Source organism: Vipera berus (assembly GCF_964194415.1).
Source record: "Vipera berus genome assembly, chromosome: 2".
Taxonomy (NCBI): domain Eukaryota; kingdom Metazoa; phylum Chordata; class Lepidosauria; order Squamata; family Viperidae; genus Vipera; species Vipera berus.
The window spans coordinates 270845488-270861440 of record NC_138203.1 but is presented as its reverse complement, the minus strand read 5'-3'; the positions used below and the strand labels follow the sequence as shown (position 1 = coordinate 270861440).

Here is a 15953-nt window from a genome sequence, read left to right as displayed (position 1 = left end):
TTAGATTCAAGCCTTCTTCCCTCTAGTGGCTCTTTTATGACTCGTGGACTTCAACTCCCAGAATTCCTGAGCCAGCATGGCTCAGCTTGGAAACCTCTCCCTTTCTTCTCAGCATGTTGGCTCAGGAATTCTGGGAGTTGAAGTCCATGAGTCATAAGAGCCAGCTCTAGCCAATGAAACTGGACTTTATTGCCATAAATTACAGCTCCATAAATTACAGCTGTAGTTTGTATTCAATGTCAGGGTGCAAAGAGGTGGTGGTAGCAGCTGCTTGATAACATCACAATGAGAGATAGAGGGCTAGGACTGGAAAAAAATGGCGGAGCACACCTGAACACAAATCCTCTTAAAGGATAGGAAACCAACAGATTCTTAATCCATCATGCAACCATTCTGGGAAAGAAATTTACAAGCTTCCAGGAAACCTAATTTCATTAATAAAGAAGGGGTGGAGTACCCAAATTCTTGGCATCAAAACTCATTTTTTAAAAAAATCTAACTGAATCTTGCTTCTTTGATTGTGCTTTGCACATAAGGGTATGGACAACTGAGTAGGAATTTTCATTTTGGCATCATGGCAGCTTATGGCAGATGCCGCTGACTGCAACAGACTCTAAATAAAAGCTTACAGTTTATATAGTCCGGACATCCAAAGTAGCAGATATTTCAATAAGCTGCAAACTTCAACCAAAGAGCTGTTGATAGTGTTGGAGTGTGTTTAAATATTTCCATATCAGAGCTTGTTAGCTGAGCTTTACAATTAGCATGTTAGAAACACAACCAAGCATGCTCACATGTTGTTAGTTGCAAAGTCGTGTCCGACCCATCGCGACCCCATGGACAACGTTCCTCCAGGCCTTCCTGTCCTCTACCATCTTCTGGAGTCCATTTAAGCTCACGCCTACTGCTTCAGTGACTCCATCCAGCCACCTCATTCTCTGTCGTCCCGTTCTTCTCTTGCCCTCAACCTTTCCCAGCATTAGGCTCTTCTCCAGTGAGTCCTTCCTTCTCATTAGGTGGCCAAAGTATTTGAGTTTCGTGTGGTGTGTGTGTGTATGTGGATCTAGAACCAGGAATAAATAAATCCAGTGAAAATCAACATATGCATGTGCATGTGCATGTATATATATATATATATATATATATATATATATATATATATATATATATATATATATATATATATATTTGTGTGTGTGTGTCTGTTGATTTTCACTGGATTTTTTTATTCCTGGTTCTAGATCCACAAACAGAACTATGTTCTACAAATCATGGATGGTTCTATGTTTCCTACCAATTTCTGTTCCTCTGGCAGAGTATTTCTCAACCTTAGCAACTTTATGATATGTGGACTTCAACTCCCAGGATTCCCTAGCCTAGCCATCATAGGGAACTCTGGGAGTGGAGTTGTATCTTATCTTTTCCTCAAGATAAAAAAAAACAAAGTCCAGTTGCCATTTAAAAAAGCACTTTTGAGACAAACATGACCTGGAGGACTGAGAATCTCCACACAGTATCTTAAAAAGTTGCCAAGGTTGAGAAACACTGCTCTGGCTTCCACTTCAGAAAATAACGGATGACCATAGCCTGAATCTATCAAAAGCAGGGAATTCTGGGAATTGAAGTCCTGGCTCTGCCAGTTGGCTGGGGACCCCAATGGGAGAGCATGAAACTGGAAGTAGTTGATCGACCAACAGCAGCTAACAGTTCCCGCCTTCCCTCTCCATCTTTTTACTTTTAGTTATAACTTGTATTTCTATTGTGATTTTTATACATTTGCACGTATGATAGATGAATAGACATAAGACACACAAGCACCAATATATATACACACACATACATATACACACACAGATACACACACACTGTACATACAGTACATACACACACATACGCTGTCTCTGTCTCGCTGGTCAGGATCTAACTTCTGGCAGTGGAATGCCAAGTTATTCTGCAATACTACATTCTAACCACTGGACCATCACAGCTCTTCTAGTTGAACAAAAGATAGACCCATGGGAAACCCCACCAATCAGACAATATCCCTACAGGATTCCTGAATGGCTAAAAGAAGGGTTACAGAGTGAGGTAGAAGAAAAAAATGTTCCAGGTGGACATAATAAAACCATCTGTAGGTGACTGGTGTTCCCCCCATTGTTTTGGTGCCAAATTAGAATGGTGAGGTACACTTTTGTGGGTATATTAGGCAGAAAATCAGAGTGGCGAAATTTGATGTTTACCCAATGCCCAGAGTGGATGAACTTTTGGACATATTTAGGGGGAAACAAGTATCTCTCCCCTTTGGATGTGACAATAGGATACTGGCAAATTCCCCTGAATACCAATCCAGAGAGAAGACTGTGACCACACTTCAAATACTTAAGGAATTATTATGCAAAAGACAAGAACATTATGGTTGTTTTCAGGAGACAGGGCCAAAAATAACATATTTGAAATTACAAGGATGTAGATTTTGTTTAGGCATCAGAAAAAAAAGCCTCTAATGGCAAAATTTATTCAACAATGGAAAAGGTTTCTCCCAGAGGTGGTGGGCTCCAGCTGGGTGACTTTGGCCAATCCCTCTCTTCACCCCAAGGAAGCAGGCAATGATAAACCACTTCAGAAATTTTGCCAAGAAAATTGCAGGGATCTGTCAAGGCAGACTTGAAGGCGTAAATGTTGCATGAGGTTGGGGTGACTAAATGATCTCTTAAGTTTCCTTCCAATTCCTCCATTCTATGACTGTTAGGTGAATCGAATCATCCCAGGAAATCCTTATGCAGCTGGTCTACACTTGTTTAGTGTCTTCCCCAAAGGCAGCTTTTGTCGTTCATTTCACCAGCTGCGAGAATGTGATCAAGCAAGAGTTCATGCTGCCTTGAGCAGAAATAACGGCCATCAAATGCAACTCTGTGAAAACGTCTGTAAAATACAGGCAGTCCTCCACTTACAGCAATTCATTTAGTGACAATTCAAAGTTACAACAGTACTGAAAAAAGTGACTTATGACCACTTTTCACACTTATGACCGCTGCAATATCTCCCCCATGGTCACGTGATCTACATTTGGAAGCTTGACAACTGACTCACATTTATGAGGGTTGCAGTGTCCTGGGGTCATGTGATCACCTTTTGCGACCTTCTGACCATAGAGAGTCAATGGGGAAACCAGATTCACTTAACCCTATTACCAAGCAGTGATTCACTTCTCAAACGCGGCAAGGAAAATCGTAAAATGGGGGCAAAACTCAGTTAACCAATTTCTCAGTCAGCAACACAAAACGTTGGGCTCAACTGCGGTCACAAGTCGAGGACTACCTGCACTTTTTAGTCACATTCTAAGGTGGTCTCTCTATGACAGAGGTCTTCAAACATGGCCCTTTTCTGACTTGTGGACTTCAACTCCCAGAATTCCTCAGCCAGCAATGCTGGCTGAGGAATCCTGGGAGTTGAAGTCCACAAGTCATAAAAGGGCCAAGTTTGAAGACCCCTGCTCTATGAATTAACCAACCTTCAACAAAGAGACTGGCGAGCAGCCTCTGGGGCCAAGGGGAGGGTCGAGGGCAGAGGAGGGGCGGGCCCTTAATGCGAGAAAGATGCACGCGGGACTGAAACGCCACCGGGACTGCAAGTTGGGCTAGGTAGGAAGAAACGTGGCCATAGGTCGTGAGAAGAGGCGATCGGGCGACACGAGGCGAAGGGGGGCCAGCTCAGCGCAGCTTCGAAGGACGCGTGTGCCTCTTATTCCCGATTCTTACGGATTCCTCAATTCTTATAACGGTGGCGATCCTCGTGGATCCGGATAGGATCCCGAGCTCACACACACACACACACACACACCCCACACCACACACACCCCACCTTGTCCTCTGCACCAGAGAAGCTGACCGGCCAAGCGGTCCCCACCCACCCCGCTTCGCCCTCTCTTCCAGCTGCGGTCCAGGTGAAAACCCAGCCTCCTTTTTTTTTTTGCATTTCCTAAGCGCGCAGCAAGCAGCCCCTCCCCGCGCGCCCGACGGAGCCAGGGGAAAAAAAAAGAAAAAAAAAAGAGGCGCGCAAGGCCGGGGAAAAAGCCGGGAATGCCTGCCGCTTCCTCAGCCCGATTCGCACGACCGTCGCGTGCAATTCCCGCCACCGCCGCCCGGGTCCGTCCTCCCCCCCCCCCCACCACCACCCTCCCTCCGCGACCCAAACCTGAGCGACTCCCGCTCCGACATCATCCATGGCCTCGCGCGGCGGTAGCAGCAGAGCCGGCCCCGCGCTGACGTCACGCTCCTGGGGCAAAGAAAGGAGGGAGGGGGAGGGAGCCGCTTAAAGGGGCAGCGCCTCCATTCATCCCGCCTCAGACAAAGAGCGAGGGAGGGTGGGAGGGAGATTCCCGGGGACCTCTTCGGGCCGAACTTTCACGGCGTGCCCGATGCCCCGCTTCTCCCTTTTGGAAGCGGCCTTCCTTCCCCAAGCCGGTTGTCCCCGATCTGCTAGGACTGGACCTCCTAGGGCAGGGGGTAGGCAACCTCGGCTCTTTTATGACTCGTGGACTTCAATTCCCAGAATTCCTGAGCCAGCTTGGCTGGCTCAGGAATTCTGGGAGTTGAAGTCCACGAGTCATAAAAGAGCCGAGGTTGCCTATCCCTGTCCTAAGGGTTTCCAGCCGGCAAAAGCCACGAGGCCTGGGGATCGCAGGTTACTCAGTCGGGAGGGCCTCATCCTACAGCTGATGATGCTCTCAATGGGGTAGACCGCGATTCCCATAATCCCCAGCCTCCCGGGGGGTGGGGGTGGGGGGGGTGTTGGGCAGAGCTGTTCTAGGGCATTTAAGAGCCCAACCTATACGAAAGGTAACTTAAAAGGAGTTCAAGTTTGTTTTGAGATCCTCTTCTTTTCATATGCTTAATGGGGCCGTGGCGGCTCGCGTGCATTTAATAATAATAAGTTGGAAGGGACCTTGCAGGTCATCTAGTCCAACCCCCTGCTCAGGCAGGAAATCTTATACCATTTCAGGCAAATGGCTGTCCAGTCTCTTCTTAAAAACCTCCAGTGTTGGAGCATTCACCGCCTCTGGAGGCAGGTTGTTCCACTGGGTAATTGTTCTAACTGTCAGGAAGTTTCTCCTTAGTTCTAGGTTGCTTCTCTCCTTGACTAGTTTCCATCCGTTGCTTCTTGTCCTGCTTTCAGATGCTTTGGAGAATACCTTGACTCCCTGTTCTTTGTGATAGCCCCTGAGATATTGGAACACTGCTATCATGTCTCCTCTCACTCTTCTCTTCGTTAAACTACACATACCCAATTCCAGCAACCGTTCCCTATATATTTACTCTGAAAAATACCACTGCTTCATGCAAACGTAAAAAGCTTACACGGGGTTTGAAAAGCGTCACAGTATATTTGGAGTGGCTGCTCTGCCGCGAGACTCTGGCACCGAAGATAAAGAAGTTATTAAAAAAAATAGGGGCAAAAGGCAGAGGAAAAAAAGATCCAGGAAGAACAGAATCAGATTTGTGGGATCCTTGGTATGGTATTCTGAGTTTGGCTGTTTGCTTGCAGACGTCTCATTTCCCTACTAGGTAATATCATCAATGAATTCATTTGCCAGTTTGCTTTCTTTATATCTGTGGTACACTCCAAGGGTGGGGGGAATCTACTCAATAACCCCAGACCCTTTATTAACACTTGCTGGCAGGCCAATATTTGGGATGCTGAATTCACAAGACTGCTTCCATTGCAAAAAGGCCCACCTGTAAGCAAGCACCTGTGGTAGGTGGCAAGGGGGCGCATAGGACCCTTCATTTCCTAAACAACTGGGCAATAAGCCTTTCTGAAGTTGATCTGGCTTTGGCTTGGCAGATTTAGTTGGACTTCACTTGACAAACCGTGGTTCATGTTGGAATGGGTGATTCTGCAAACTGAAGTCCAACAGATCTGCCAAATCAATTCTCTTAAAATTTAGGAGTCTAAAGGATGTCTAGCAACAGCAGCTGAAATCTTTGTTCCCTTCCCCAATGAAATCCAGTCAAGAGCAAGAGCACCAGTATCATGGTCAGTTTTATTTATTTTTTTTAAGAACAAAATAAAATGGGGGAAGCTAGTTAGGGTCCATGGGATCAAAGTCTTTTGTCATCTTAAGGAGAAAAATTCCCCACTGCCACTTGTGGCAGCCATTCCAGCATGTGATTCAATGTAGGTATTGCCCTTTTCAACCCTGAATACACAATATAGCAATCCATAACATTTCAATTCCCAGTTGGGTTGTTTTAAACTTTTTTTCCCCCCTAGCCCTCAGGATAATTGACAGATTTTTGAAAATGCATGGGCAGCATCCAAAAAAGCTATAATTTGCTTTCCAACAAACAACTTAAGATTTTATACATTTCTTATCCTACAGCCCTGTTTCATCCACTTTCCCCATCTCTACAGATTGCAAAATCCAGCTTTTCAAAGATTGGCATGTTGATTACTTTTAAGCATGAAGTATTCACCATTTCTGTAAGGATGCTTCCAAAACTTTCTGTCAAGAGTCACAAATTGTAGGGATTGTTCAGGCTTAAGAGAGCTGTGTTTGGTCAATAACTCCTGCTTAGCACAATATGCAAATAGCTTATTTATGGCAATTTCATGAATGGAAAAGTAGCCAAATAATTATTATGCAACACTGGAAGGATAAATCTATACCAAATCTACAGCTGAGGATGTTTTAATTTCCCTGCTTTAAAAAAAGAGACGTCAGCTGATTTTAGAAAGCAAAGCCAGCTTAGTACATGGATGAGACCACTAGAAAAATTCCAGAACTATAGGATTTTGGGGGGGATTGGGGAGGGGAAAGAAACAACCTGAAAGAAGGCAACAAGAAGCGAGTTTCACACTGTTGCCAAGAAAAAAAAGGTCATGGGTATGATCCTGAAATCACCAGGGATCAAGATCAATTTGCAAGGCCTTATTCTTTAGCAACATCTGAATTAGTTCTCGACAAAGAACATCTTTAAACAATCTGATCAAATTTGCTTGAGTTTTCTAGACAGTTAAGAACTTCATTTTCTATCATGCTATATGGTCACTATCCTATTAAATAGCATTTTGTAATGTGTGAATAGCAGTGAGCCCAATATCTGTATGTTTTTTTGGTGTTCTTTCATACTGTTACTGATTCTTTTTAATAAAAAAAAATACCGTGCTTGTCGTTTTTTCTAAGACAATGCTCTACATTCTCCACCATGCTCATAAACCAATGGCCTGTCTAGAAAAGCCAAATTATATGACAACAGCAAGTTACCAAAGAGCTTCTTTGTTTTGCCTGTTGGTCAGCAAAAAGGGCCAACAAAGCCTTCAAAGGCCAGGTCTCCATCTTGACTACCATACTCTTTAAGCTTATATTCACAGCCACGTACGTGGTTGAAGAACTTCACGTTGGCTGATGCTCTTACCAAGATGTCTCAGGAGGATGAAGTCTGTATTTCTGCAATACAATGGTGGAGGAGGAGCCGAGAAGAACTGGGCCTGCTACTTCCTCCAGCAGATCCCTCGCTCCTCTGCCATTTCCTGTAGAATTATTGCCTTTTTAAATACCTGGATAAAATTGCATTAAGCGGCTGTTCCCATCAAACGTCATAGTAGAGACTTTCTTTGCCCAAACAATGTGTCTCAGCCAATAAGTGTCGCCGGTGAGGTTTAGGTGGCTGTCAACTTTCCGTTTTCAAGTTCTCAAAGGCTTCAGATGTCCTAAAGCCTCATCTGTGCGGTCTTTGTTGAGCTGTTCTTGTGGCTGGTGACAAGAAGATCAGAGAGAAGGTCCAAGGCCACAGAAGGCTGGCAGCATGTACCAACTGTATCTTAACACTGATGGAGAGCAATCTCCTCTATGCCATACTGCTTAAGGGATTTTTTCCGTTTCTTTGGCTGAGATAGTGCCAGGTGTCATCCATCTCATTAGGGAAGGAGGAGGTATCTCAAGTGACATTCCCCTCTTCTAACAACCCATAGCCACAATCCTACCCTACCTACTTGGAAGGCAGCCCTGCCCACTGCCATAAAACATATGAACAAACTCTGGATAGAGTTGGGCTGTAAAAGAGGTAGCCATTTTTTTTTAAATAAAGGGCCATAAGGGTCCTGTGAGGGATTTCAATCACAATAGAGCTGGAAGGGAAAATTGGAGGTCTTCTAGTCTAGCGCCCTGCTTAAGCAGGAGCCCCTGGGCCTATACCAGGGGTAGGCAACCTTGGCTTTTTTACGACTCATGGACTTCAATTCCCAGAATTCCTGAGCCAGCATGGAAACCTCCCTTTCCCCTCAGCATGGCTGGCTCAGGAATTCTGGGAGTTGAAGTCCACGAGTCATAAAAGAGCCAAGGTTGCCTACCCCTGGCCTATACCATTTTAGACAAGTAACTGTCCAATCTCTACTTAAATCCTCCCAGTGATGAAGCACCCACATCTGAAGGCAAGCTGTTCCAGTGGTTAATTGTCCTCACTGTTAAGTTTCTGCTTGACTGCAGGTTGTTTCTCTCGCTTGATTAGTTACCATCCATTGTTTCTTGTCTTGCCTTCTGGTGCTCTGGAAAATAAACTTTACCCCCTCCTCTTTGTGGCAGCCTCTCTCAAATACTGCAAACATGTTCCCCCCTAGTCCTTCTTTTCTCAAGTAACCAAACCCAAATCCTGCAACTGTTCTACATATGTTTTAGTCTCCAGGCCTTTAATCATCTTTGCACTTTTTCCAAAGTTGCAACATCTTTTTTGTAATGTGGTGACCAAAACTGGATGCAGCATTCCAGGTGTGGTCTTACTAAGGCTTTATAAAGCAGTACTAATATTTCACATGATTTTGATTCTATGTCTCTGTTTATGCAACCAAGGATTGTATCAGCTTTTTTTTGGGCTGCCGCCGCATACTGCTGGTTCACGTTTAAGTGATCGTCCACTAGGACTCCAAGGTCCCTCTCAGAGTTACTGATTTTGAGCCAGACTCTGCCTAATCTGTACTTGTACCTTTGGTTTTTCCTGCCAGGTGTAAAACCAAGCTCTTTTCCACCATAAACTTCATGTTGTTGGATAGGGCCCATAAGTCTATCAAGAGCTTTTTGGAGCCTGAGCTTGTCTTCTGGGGTGTTGGATGAGGATAGATCCCAGGAATCCCATCTCCTACCACCTTCTGTTTGAACTAATTAGATCCCTTTCATTTCCCAGACTATCCAGGAGCTTCAGGTACGGTCTACTCTGCTAATCCACTAGGCCCTTCCCACACCCGTCCAAAGAATCCAGGGCTTCCACCCTCTACCACACTAGTACTAATCCTATCCCACAAAACTCGGGGATCCTGGCTCGTTACCCCTACATCTAATCCCTACAGCCCACGTCCCTCCCTCAGAGCTCAGGAATCCCCCTTTCCACTTCCCACCGCTACCCAACTTCCTCCTTCAACGTATGAGGACGTTGATTTCGGTCACGCTGGCCTCCATGACGTTCTCCGCCGTGGTCTTGCCGTGCTGTTCCTTGAGGTGGCGGCGAATGGCGGGCTTGTGGGCAAAGCGCACGTCGCAGTAAGAGCAGCGGTAGGGCCTCTCACCACTGTGGAGGTTCATGTGATCATGCAGTGTGGACTTCTGGGTGAAGCACTTCCCGCAGATGGTGCAGGAGTGGGATTTCACCCCACGATGAACATTCATATGCCGGTTGAGGTTGCTGCTGTGGTTGAACTGCTTGCCACACCGAGGGCACATGAAAATGAAGTGATGGGCCCGCATGTGGAAGACCAGCTTCTCCACCCCCTGGAAGACCTCCTCGCACTTGGTGCAACAGATGATTCTTGAGATCCCACTACCTCCCCCAAGGGTTCCTGAATTGCCACCTCTCCCGACCACGGGAAAGGTGGAGAAGGGACGACCACTCAGTCCTGCGAGTACCAGCCCCATCCCACTGCTGCTGCTCTGGCACTCGGCAGCAACGGCTGCTGCCTCGCTGGTCTCCTCCAAGTAGCCTCCTCCAGGGATGATCAGGAGGCCTTTACCTACATCATCCTCAGAGAGGCTATAGGAGGCCTTTACCACACCGTGCTGAGGTTTCTCTGGTGTAGATTCTGGAGAAGACTCAATGGCTTCTGCCACTGTGGAGTTGACTTGAGGTTCTTCCTGGTCTCCGGATTCAGCTTTGTTCCACCCTGGTGGAGGAGATAATTCTTTGTCCCAAGCTTGCTGTGGTGAACTTTCTTTGTTCCAACTTTGCTGGGGTGATGCGTCTTTGCTCCAGCTGGTGCCCATCTGCTGCTGTTGCTTCTTCTGCCGCTGGGCTACTTCCATGGCCGATTCAATCTTCACAATGCAGATATCAGAGACAGAATCTTCATACCCAAAATCCTCCTCCTGTTCCTCCTCTTCTTCTTCTGCTTTCATCTCCAACTCTTCTTCCAGTGGGAATTCCAGCTTAACGGGCCGCTGAACGGACCTATCAACCATAAGAATACATTTAGAACATTAGAAAGTAAGTATGAGGCATGGGTAATGCCACTGTCTTACAAGGAATCAGACGATTGGTTCATTATTGCAAGCCAATACTCTCAAGTCTAATTAGCTCTATCCATCAGTATAGCCAAGTGGGAGAACTGAACGTGCAACCTTCCACTAAACCACAGACCTTCTTATCTAGTTTGAGGTTACTCCTTGACAATACATCCCCAAAGGAAGATTTGAATCAACATTCATATACTGCTTTTGCTTTTCATGAAAGTTGATGAAAGAGGCAGACACACATGGAATAGTTCATCAAAAAAGTAAGATGTAGCATCAACCAGAACTAGGAGATGGCAAGGAACCTGAGATAGTAGGTCCTTTCAAAGCAATATACAACTTTTCACTGCTATTTGGCCCTGGGGACTATTTGCTCCTATATAAATATAAATTGAGGGAAAGTCAACTAGGTTTGAGCTAAAAGTCACTTGGCTACTGAACGGTGTGCTGAGCTCCAAGTCAGAAAGTACACTGGACCCTAAACTATTCTCCCTTAAAGCCATTAACTCTCTTCATCAAATTCTACTTAAAAAGAAAGGCTCCCCAAATGTTGAGTTTTTCCACATTTGCTTGCTTATTTATGCAATCTAGCCACTGCCTTCAATCTGCCAGTCTCTAGTTGACAACTGAGCTTAAATGTAGAAACCGGTAACTAGATATTGCTAAACTCTACAGAGGGTGCCTAAGCACACACATAGATTGTGTAGGTGTCAAGAGCACACAAGTGCATTGGGGTGTTGCTATCTAAGTGATGCATGTGCCCTTAAGAAACACCAGTTCCTGACTAAATTCTTTTGCATGCTCTTTACCTTCAGAGTTTAAGCAAATACATTTTTTCCCCTCTCAATTTCCTTTCGGACAGAACTTTTCCACTGACTGTGGGATGCTGCCAACAGTGGTAAATGCAGACTGCTTGCTGAGTGCCCAAAATGTGGACACGTGGTTGTGGGGGGAACATATTACAATTTGTTGTGATGGAAACTAATCAAGGAGAGAAGCAACCTAGAACTAAGGAGAAATTTCCCGACAGCAAGAACAATAAACCCGTGGAATGGCTTGCCTTCAGAAATTGTGGGCGCTCCCATCACTAGAGGTTTTTTAAGAGGAGACTGGACAATCTTTTGTCTGGAAAGCTATAGGGTCTCCTGCTTCTGCAGGGGGTTGGACTAGAAGACCTCCAAAGTCCCTTCCAACTCTTGTTATTCTGATTAAATCTTGGGAACTCCCGAGCTTTACTGAATATTTATGCAACTCTGAGCATGTAAAGGGACGCGGTGGCTCAGTGGGTTAGGACGCTGAGCTTGTCGATCAGAAGATTGGCAGTTTGGCGGGTCGAATCCCGAGTGCCGGGTAACAGAGTGAGCGCCTGTTACTCGTCCCAGCTTCTGCCAACCTAGCAGTTCGAAAGCACGTAAAAATGCAAGTAGAAAAATAGGGACTGCCACGGTGGGAAGGTGCGCCTTTGGCCACGGAGACGTCCTCAGACAAGCGCTGGCTCTTCGGCTTTGAAACGGAGATGAGCACCAGCCCCTAGTCAGAAACGACTAGCACGCATGTGCGGGGGAACCTTTACCTGAGCATGTAAAATAAACATCTTTCTTTTATTTTATTTTTTATTTTAATTCCATTTATATCCCGCCCTTCTCCGAAGACTTACAAGCTTAGCAGTAGCCTTCATTCTATGTATATACCTGCTTATTAGGGCTTTCACACACACACCCAAGCGGCATTATTACAGTCAGCTTAATTGCCCCCAACAATCTGGGTCCTCATTTTACCTACCTAGGAAGGATGGAAGGCTGAGTAAACCTTGAGCCTGGTGGGATGCAAACCTGCACTAATTGCAGGCAGCTGGTGTTACTTCAGGAGGCATTAGCCCACTGCTCCACCAAGGCTCTATAATCAAGGCTCTTTTAATCAAATTAATTACGCAGGATAGGCATGACTGAAACAGAAAGCTATCATTGCTTTGGTGCTTTTACCTTGCTTACCCAATATATTCCTTATAGTACACAGTTAAAGAAATTACCACTAATAACAATTTTAGATAGCTTGCATTGGTCACCTCTGGTCAGTAACGCCTCTAAGTGACCAAGCAGGGAATTCCCCCCCCCCAAAAAAAGTTGGTTCTTTCCATGGATGATTATTTTTCTTTTAGGAAGGAACTCAAAACCCGTGGGGAAGGGGGCACCCGAAGAGGCTAATAACAGTTTTGTACAAGTAATTACAAGACTGAGCAATTCTTCAGCAAACCTTTTGCGTGAGTGCACTTTATTAGATGAGGTAGAGCAACCCACAACACTGGAAGACTTGAATTTCCGGTAGCCTCCAAATTTGGCCGTTTCTTCCTTGAGGTTGATCTTGGGTTCAATGAACTGGGACAGGGCATTACGGCATTTCTCCACCACGTGCTCCATCTGGAGGTAGCTGGCAGCGGTCAGATAGTTCACAATGTCCCTGACGGCAAACTCCAGTGCTCCAGTGTAGCAAGAGAGAAGCAGGTCGGCTACAATCTTGGCGCTGTGCATGAGGGAAACTTGGAGCTCGGAAGAAGGGTTGAGCAGGAACTGATCTCTCAGGAATGGGGAGCAGGCCGCCAGGATGACTTTGTGGCCGCGGAACTTGAGGCTGTCCGCCACGATAGTGACGTCACAAAAACGCTCCTCAAAGCGTAGCTGGTTCATGTTGCGCAAGGTGGCCGCCTCGTGGCCAGGCAGCTGAAAGCGAAGGAGCTCCACACCAGATGCCATTTTGGCTCTTGCGAGGTGGAAAGGAGTGCTAACTTCCACAGGAGGGAGGAAGAATAGAAGAGGCTGAGGGTCAGGGTCAAAGAAAACAGACACTGGAAAAAAAAAGAGGAGATGAAGATGACACAGGGTTTAAGACTTTAAATAATATCACTTTAGACAAAAGTGCTACCTCTTCTCCCCGCTATACCACCAAGGCTTCACACAAGGTGCAAAATCTGACTTATCCATCATCATCATCATCATCATCATCATTATTATTATTATTTGGAAGGGACCTTGGAGGTCATCTAGTCCAACCCCCTGCTCAGACAGGAAACCCTATACCATTTGAGATTAGTAAGTTTTATGAACCAAGCATGCAAGTCCTACCCAACTAATCACCCTCTAGTTGAAATTATGGAAACTAAATGAAGAACAAAATTCATAATGTTGGCTGAGTTTACACAGTGTTATGTCAGAGGATGGTTTGTTTGGCTTTAGCTAGGCATATTGTTTTGAACCCAGCCTTTGTGGCTTAGAACCTAAGGTTTCATAGCTTGGAATGAGATATATATCCATCCTAAACCTTTTACTCCTTTTTTTAAAGAGCAGATAATAAGCATCTGTTCCCTAAATTGCGACTGAAATTGAAACATATCTCTGATGTAAGTTCGCTTGTTTCACACCACTTACTAAGCTAAAAACCACAGTTTTACAAACTACTACAGAAATGTTCTAAATTTCTAAATCTACAGTTGACCTATCTGTATTGCAAAACTCCAAACCACCACAAGACAGCTGCAAAGAAGCCTGGCAAATAAAATTGGTCTCTGCTGCCATCTGTTGCTCTGCAGTCCAAACACCAGCAACCCTAGTTTAGTATGATGTATGAACCCAGCATTTCCTTAAGCTTCAATGATACCTCAATCTTCAGACTGCTTTATCAATCAGGTACTGCAGGAATATGGGAGGGGTGGGGGAAAGCCAAACAGATTAAGCACATTTTTGTTCCCCAAAGCTAAGAGTTACTGTGACCTCAAACAGAAGTTTCCATCCTAGTTCACACAACACATCAAGATTAGATTTTTGGCTTGGGAGGTTAATGGAATTAATGGAATAATATTCCGCTCTTTAGCTCAGGGCTTGCAATATCATCTCTAGATCTGGGCTTCCCTTGCAAAATAATCAATGCCTACATTGCATTTGTTGATTATTATACCATTAAATCATTTTCGACTTCTATGCATTTTCTGCAGGATGAATACTGTCCATACAGGGGGAAAAAGGGAAGCATGCATGTAGGCCTGTTTGCTCAGATCGTTTCTCAAAGTGTTTTTCTACGTCCTGCTCATCTTTCACCTAATAAGGTGTCTGTATTTTTAAAGAGTCCACGTTTCAGGCATCGGCCAACGGACACGGGTTTCCAACACACCAGCATCTTAACGCATGCATAAACTCCAGCTCGAACTATTCCGCTGCACAGAAGTTGCAAGCGGAGAGAGCGCTTGCGAGGGGAAAAAAAGCGTGATCAACTTAACTTTACGTGCGATGGCTGGGGAGGTGTGGCATTAATTCCACCAAAGGGAGTGCCGTGGGAAAGGGCACACACAAACACACGCACACGTGGAAGTCTGCCGCGTTACTCCTCGGCTTTCCCAACCTGGTGACCTCCCAACGCGCTGGACCAAGATCGGAAGCGTTTCCTCGATTGCAAAAAGCGCCGCTTTCTAGAGAGACTGAAAAAGGCGGGAATCTTCCCTTCTCTCTTGCAGCACAAAGCCTAACCTGAAACCTTTCCTTTTTCGCGCGGGCGTGCGAGAAGAGTTTGCACGTTTGCACGTTTCCAAGCCCGGGATCTCTCGCATGCAGTTGCGCACAAAAAACACCCGCTTCGCTACTGCTCCCCGCCTCTCTCTCTCTCTCCCTTCTTCTCCCTTTGCACGCTCCTTTCTTCCTTGCAAAGAAACCAGTTTCGCTTCCTTGCAAAGAACGAGAGACCTTTCCCCCACCCCATTTCCCGGGTACCGACCCCCGACCCCCCCTTCCCCAACCTCTCCTTTCCCCCCCCCTCACCTGGATCGCGGTTCCCCCTCTCTTGGAAGAGAGGGGACGGCCCCAAATCGCCCAAAAAGAAGGCAAGCCCAGAGAAAGGAATTAAAGGAGCCTCGTTAAAGGGCCAGAAACGAGGGACTAATATTTGTCAGCCAGATAGAAAAAGAGAGAAGAGGGGGGGGGGCAAAAAAAAACACCTCAGAAAAGGGTCAATGAAAAGAAGCAGGGAAGAAGCAGAAAGAACTTCATTGCATTGTGGGAGAATCCACCCGTGGATCCTTTAAATGCCCGCCCTCTTCCCCTTTAAGGCCAGTGACGTCATAAACCCGCGCCTCGAGAATAACGGGGAGGGGGGTGCCATTCTTCGGGCTCCTCCAAATCGCCTTGGCAACTAATCCCTCCCTCCTTGGCAACCGCTTTTGTAGAGATGGCGGCGTCCCTCTTCTCCCCCCCCCCCGCCGCTCCCTCCTGCCCGCTATTTAAAGAAAAAGTATAAGGTTTCCAAAGGGGAAAATGAGCTGGAAAGAGCCGGGAGTTTTCCGGCTATTCCGTCTTTTGGAAAGCCAGTCCTTCTTTGGGATGACAGCGTGCACGCGTAGCCTCTGAAATCAGCCCGAAAAAGCTCTCCACCCTTCCAGCTCCAGTGCTTGTCGGGCTGCAAGAAATTTCCTTTTTCT

At 45.9% G+C, this 15953-nt stretch overlaps 1 protein-coding gene across 1 annotated transcript; it reads right to left on the bottom strand.

Moving 5' to 3' along the window:
* Positions 1-6024: 6024 nt before the first annotated feature.
* On the bottom strand, positions 6025-15366 carry ZBTB12 (zinc finger and BTB domain containing 12). The gene is made up of 3 exons (XM_081322003.1): positions 15298-15366; positions 12749-13337; positions 6025-10433 (listed from the first exon to the last, which is right to left on the bottom strand). The coding sequence occupies exons 2-3, from the start codon at positions 13243-13245 to the stop codon at positions 9410-9412; spliced, it is 1521 nt and encodes a 506-aa protein (XP_081178129.1). The 5' UTR covers positions 13246-13337; positions 15298-15366; the 3' UTR covers positions 6025-9409.
* Between the last annotated feature and the right edge of the window lie 587 nt (positions 15367-15953).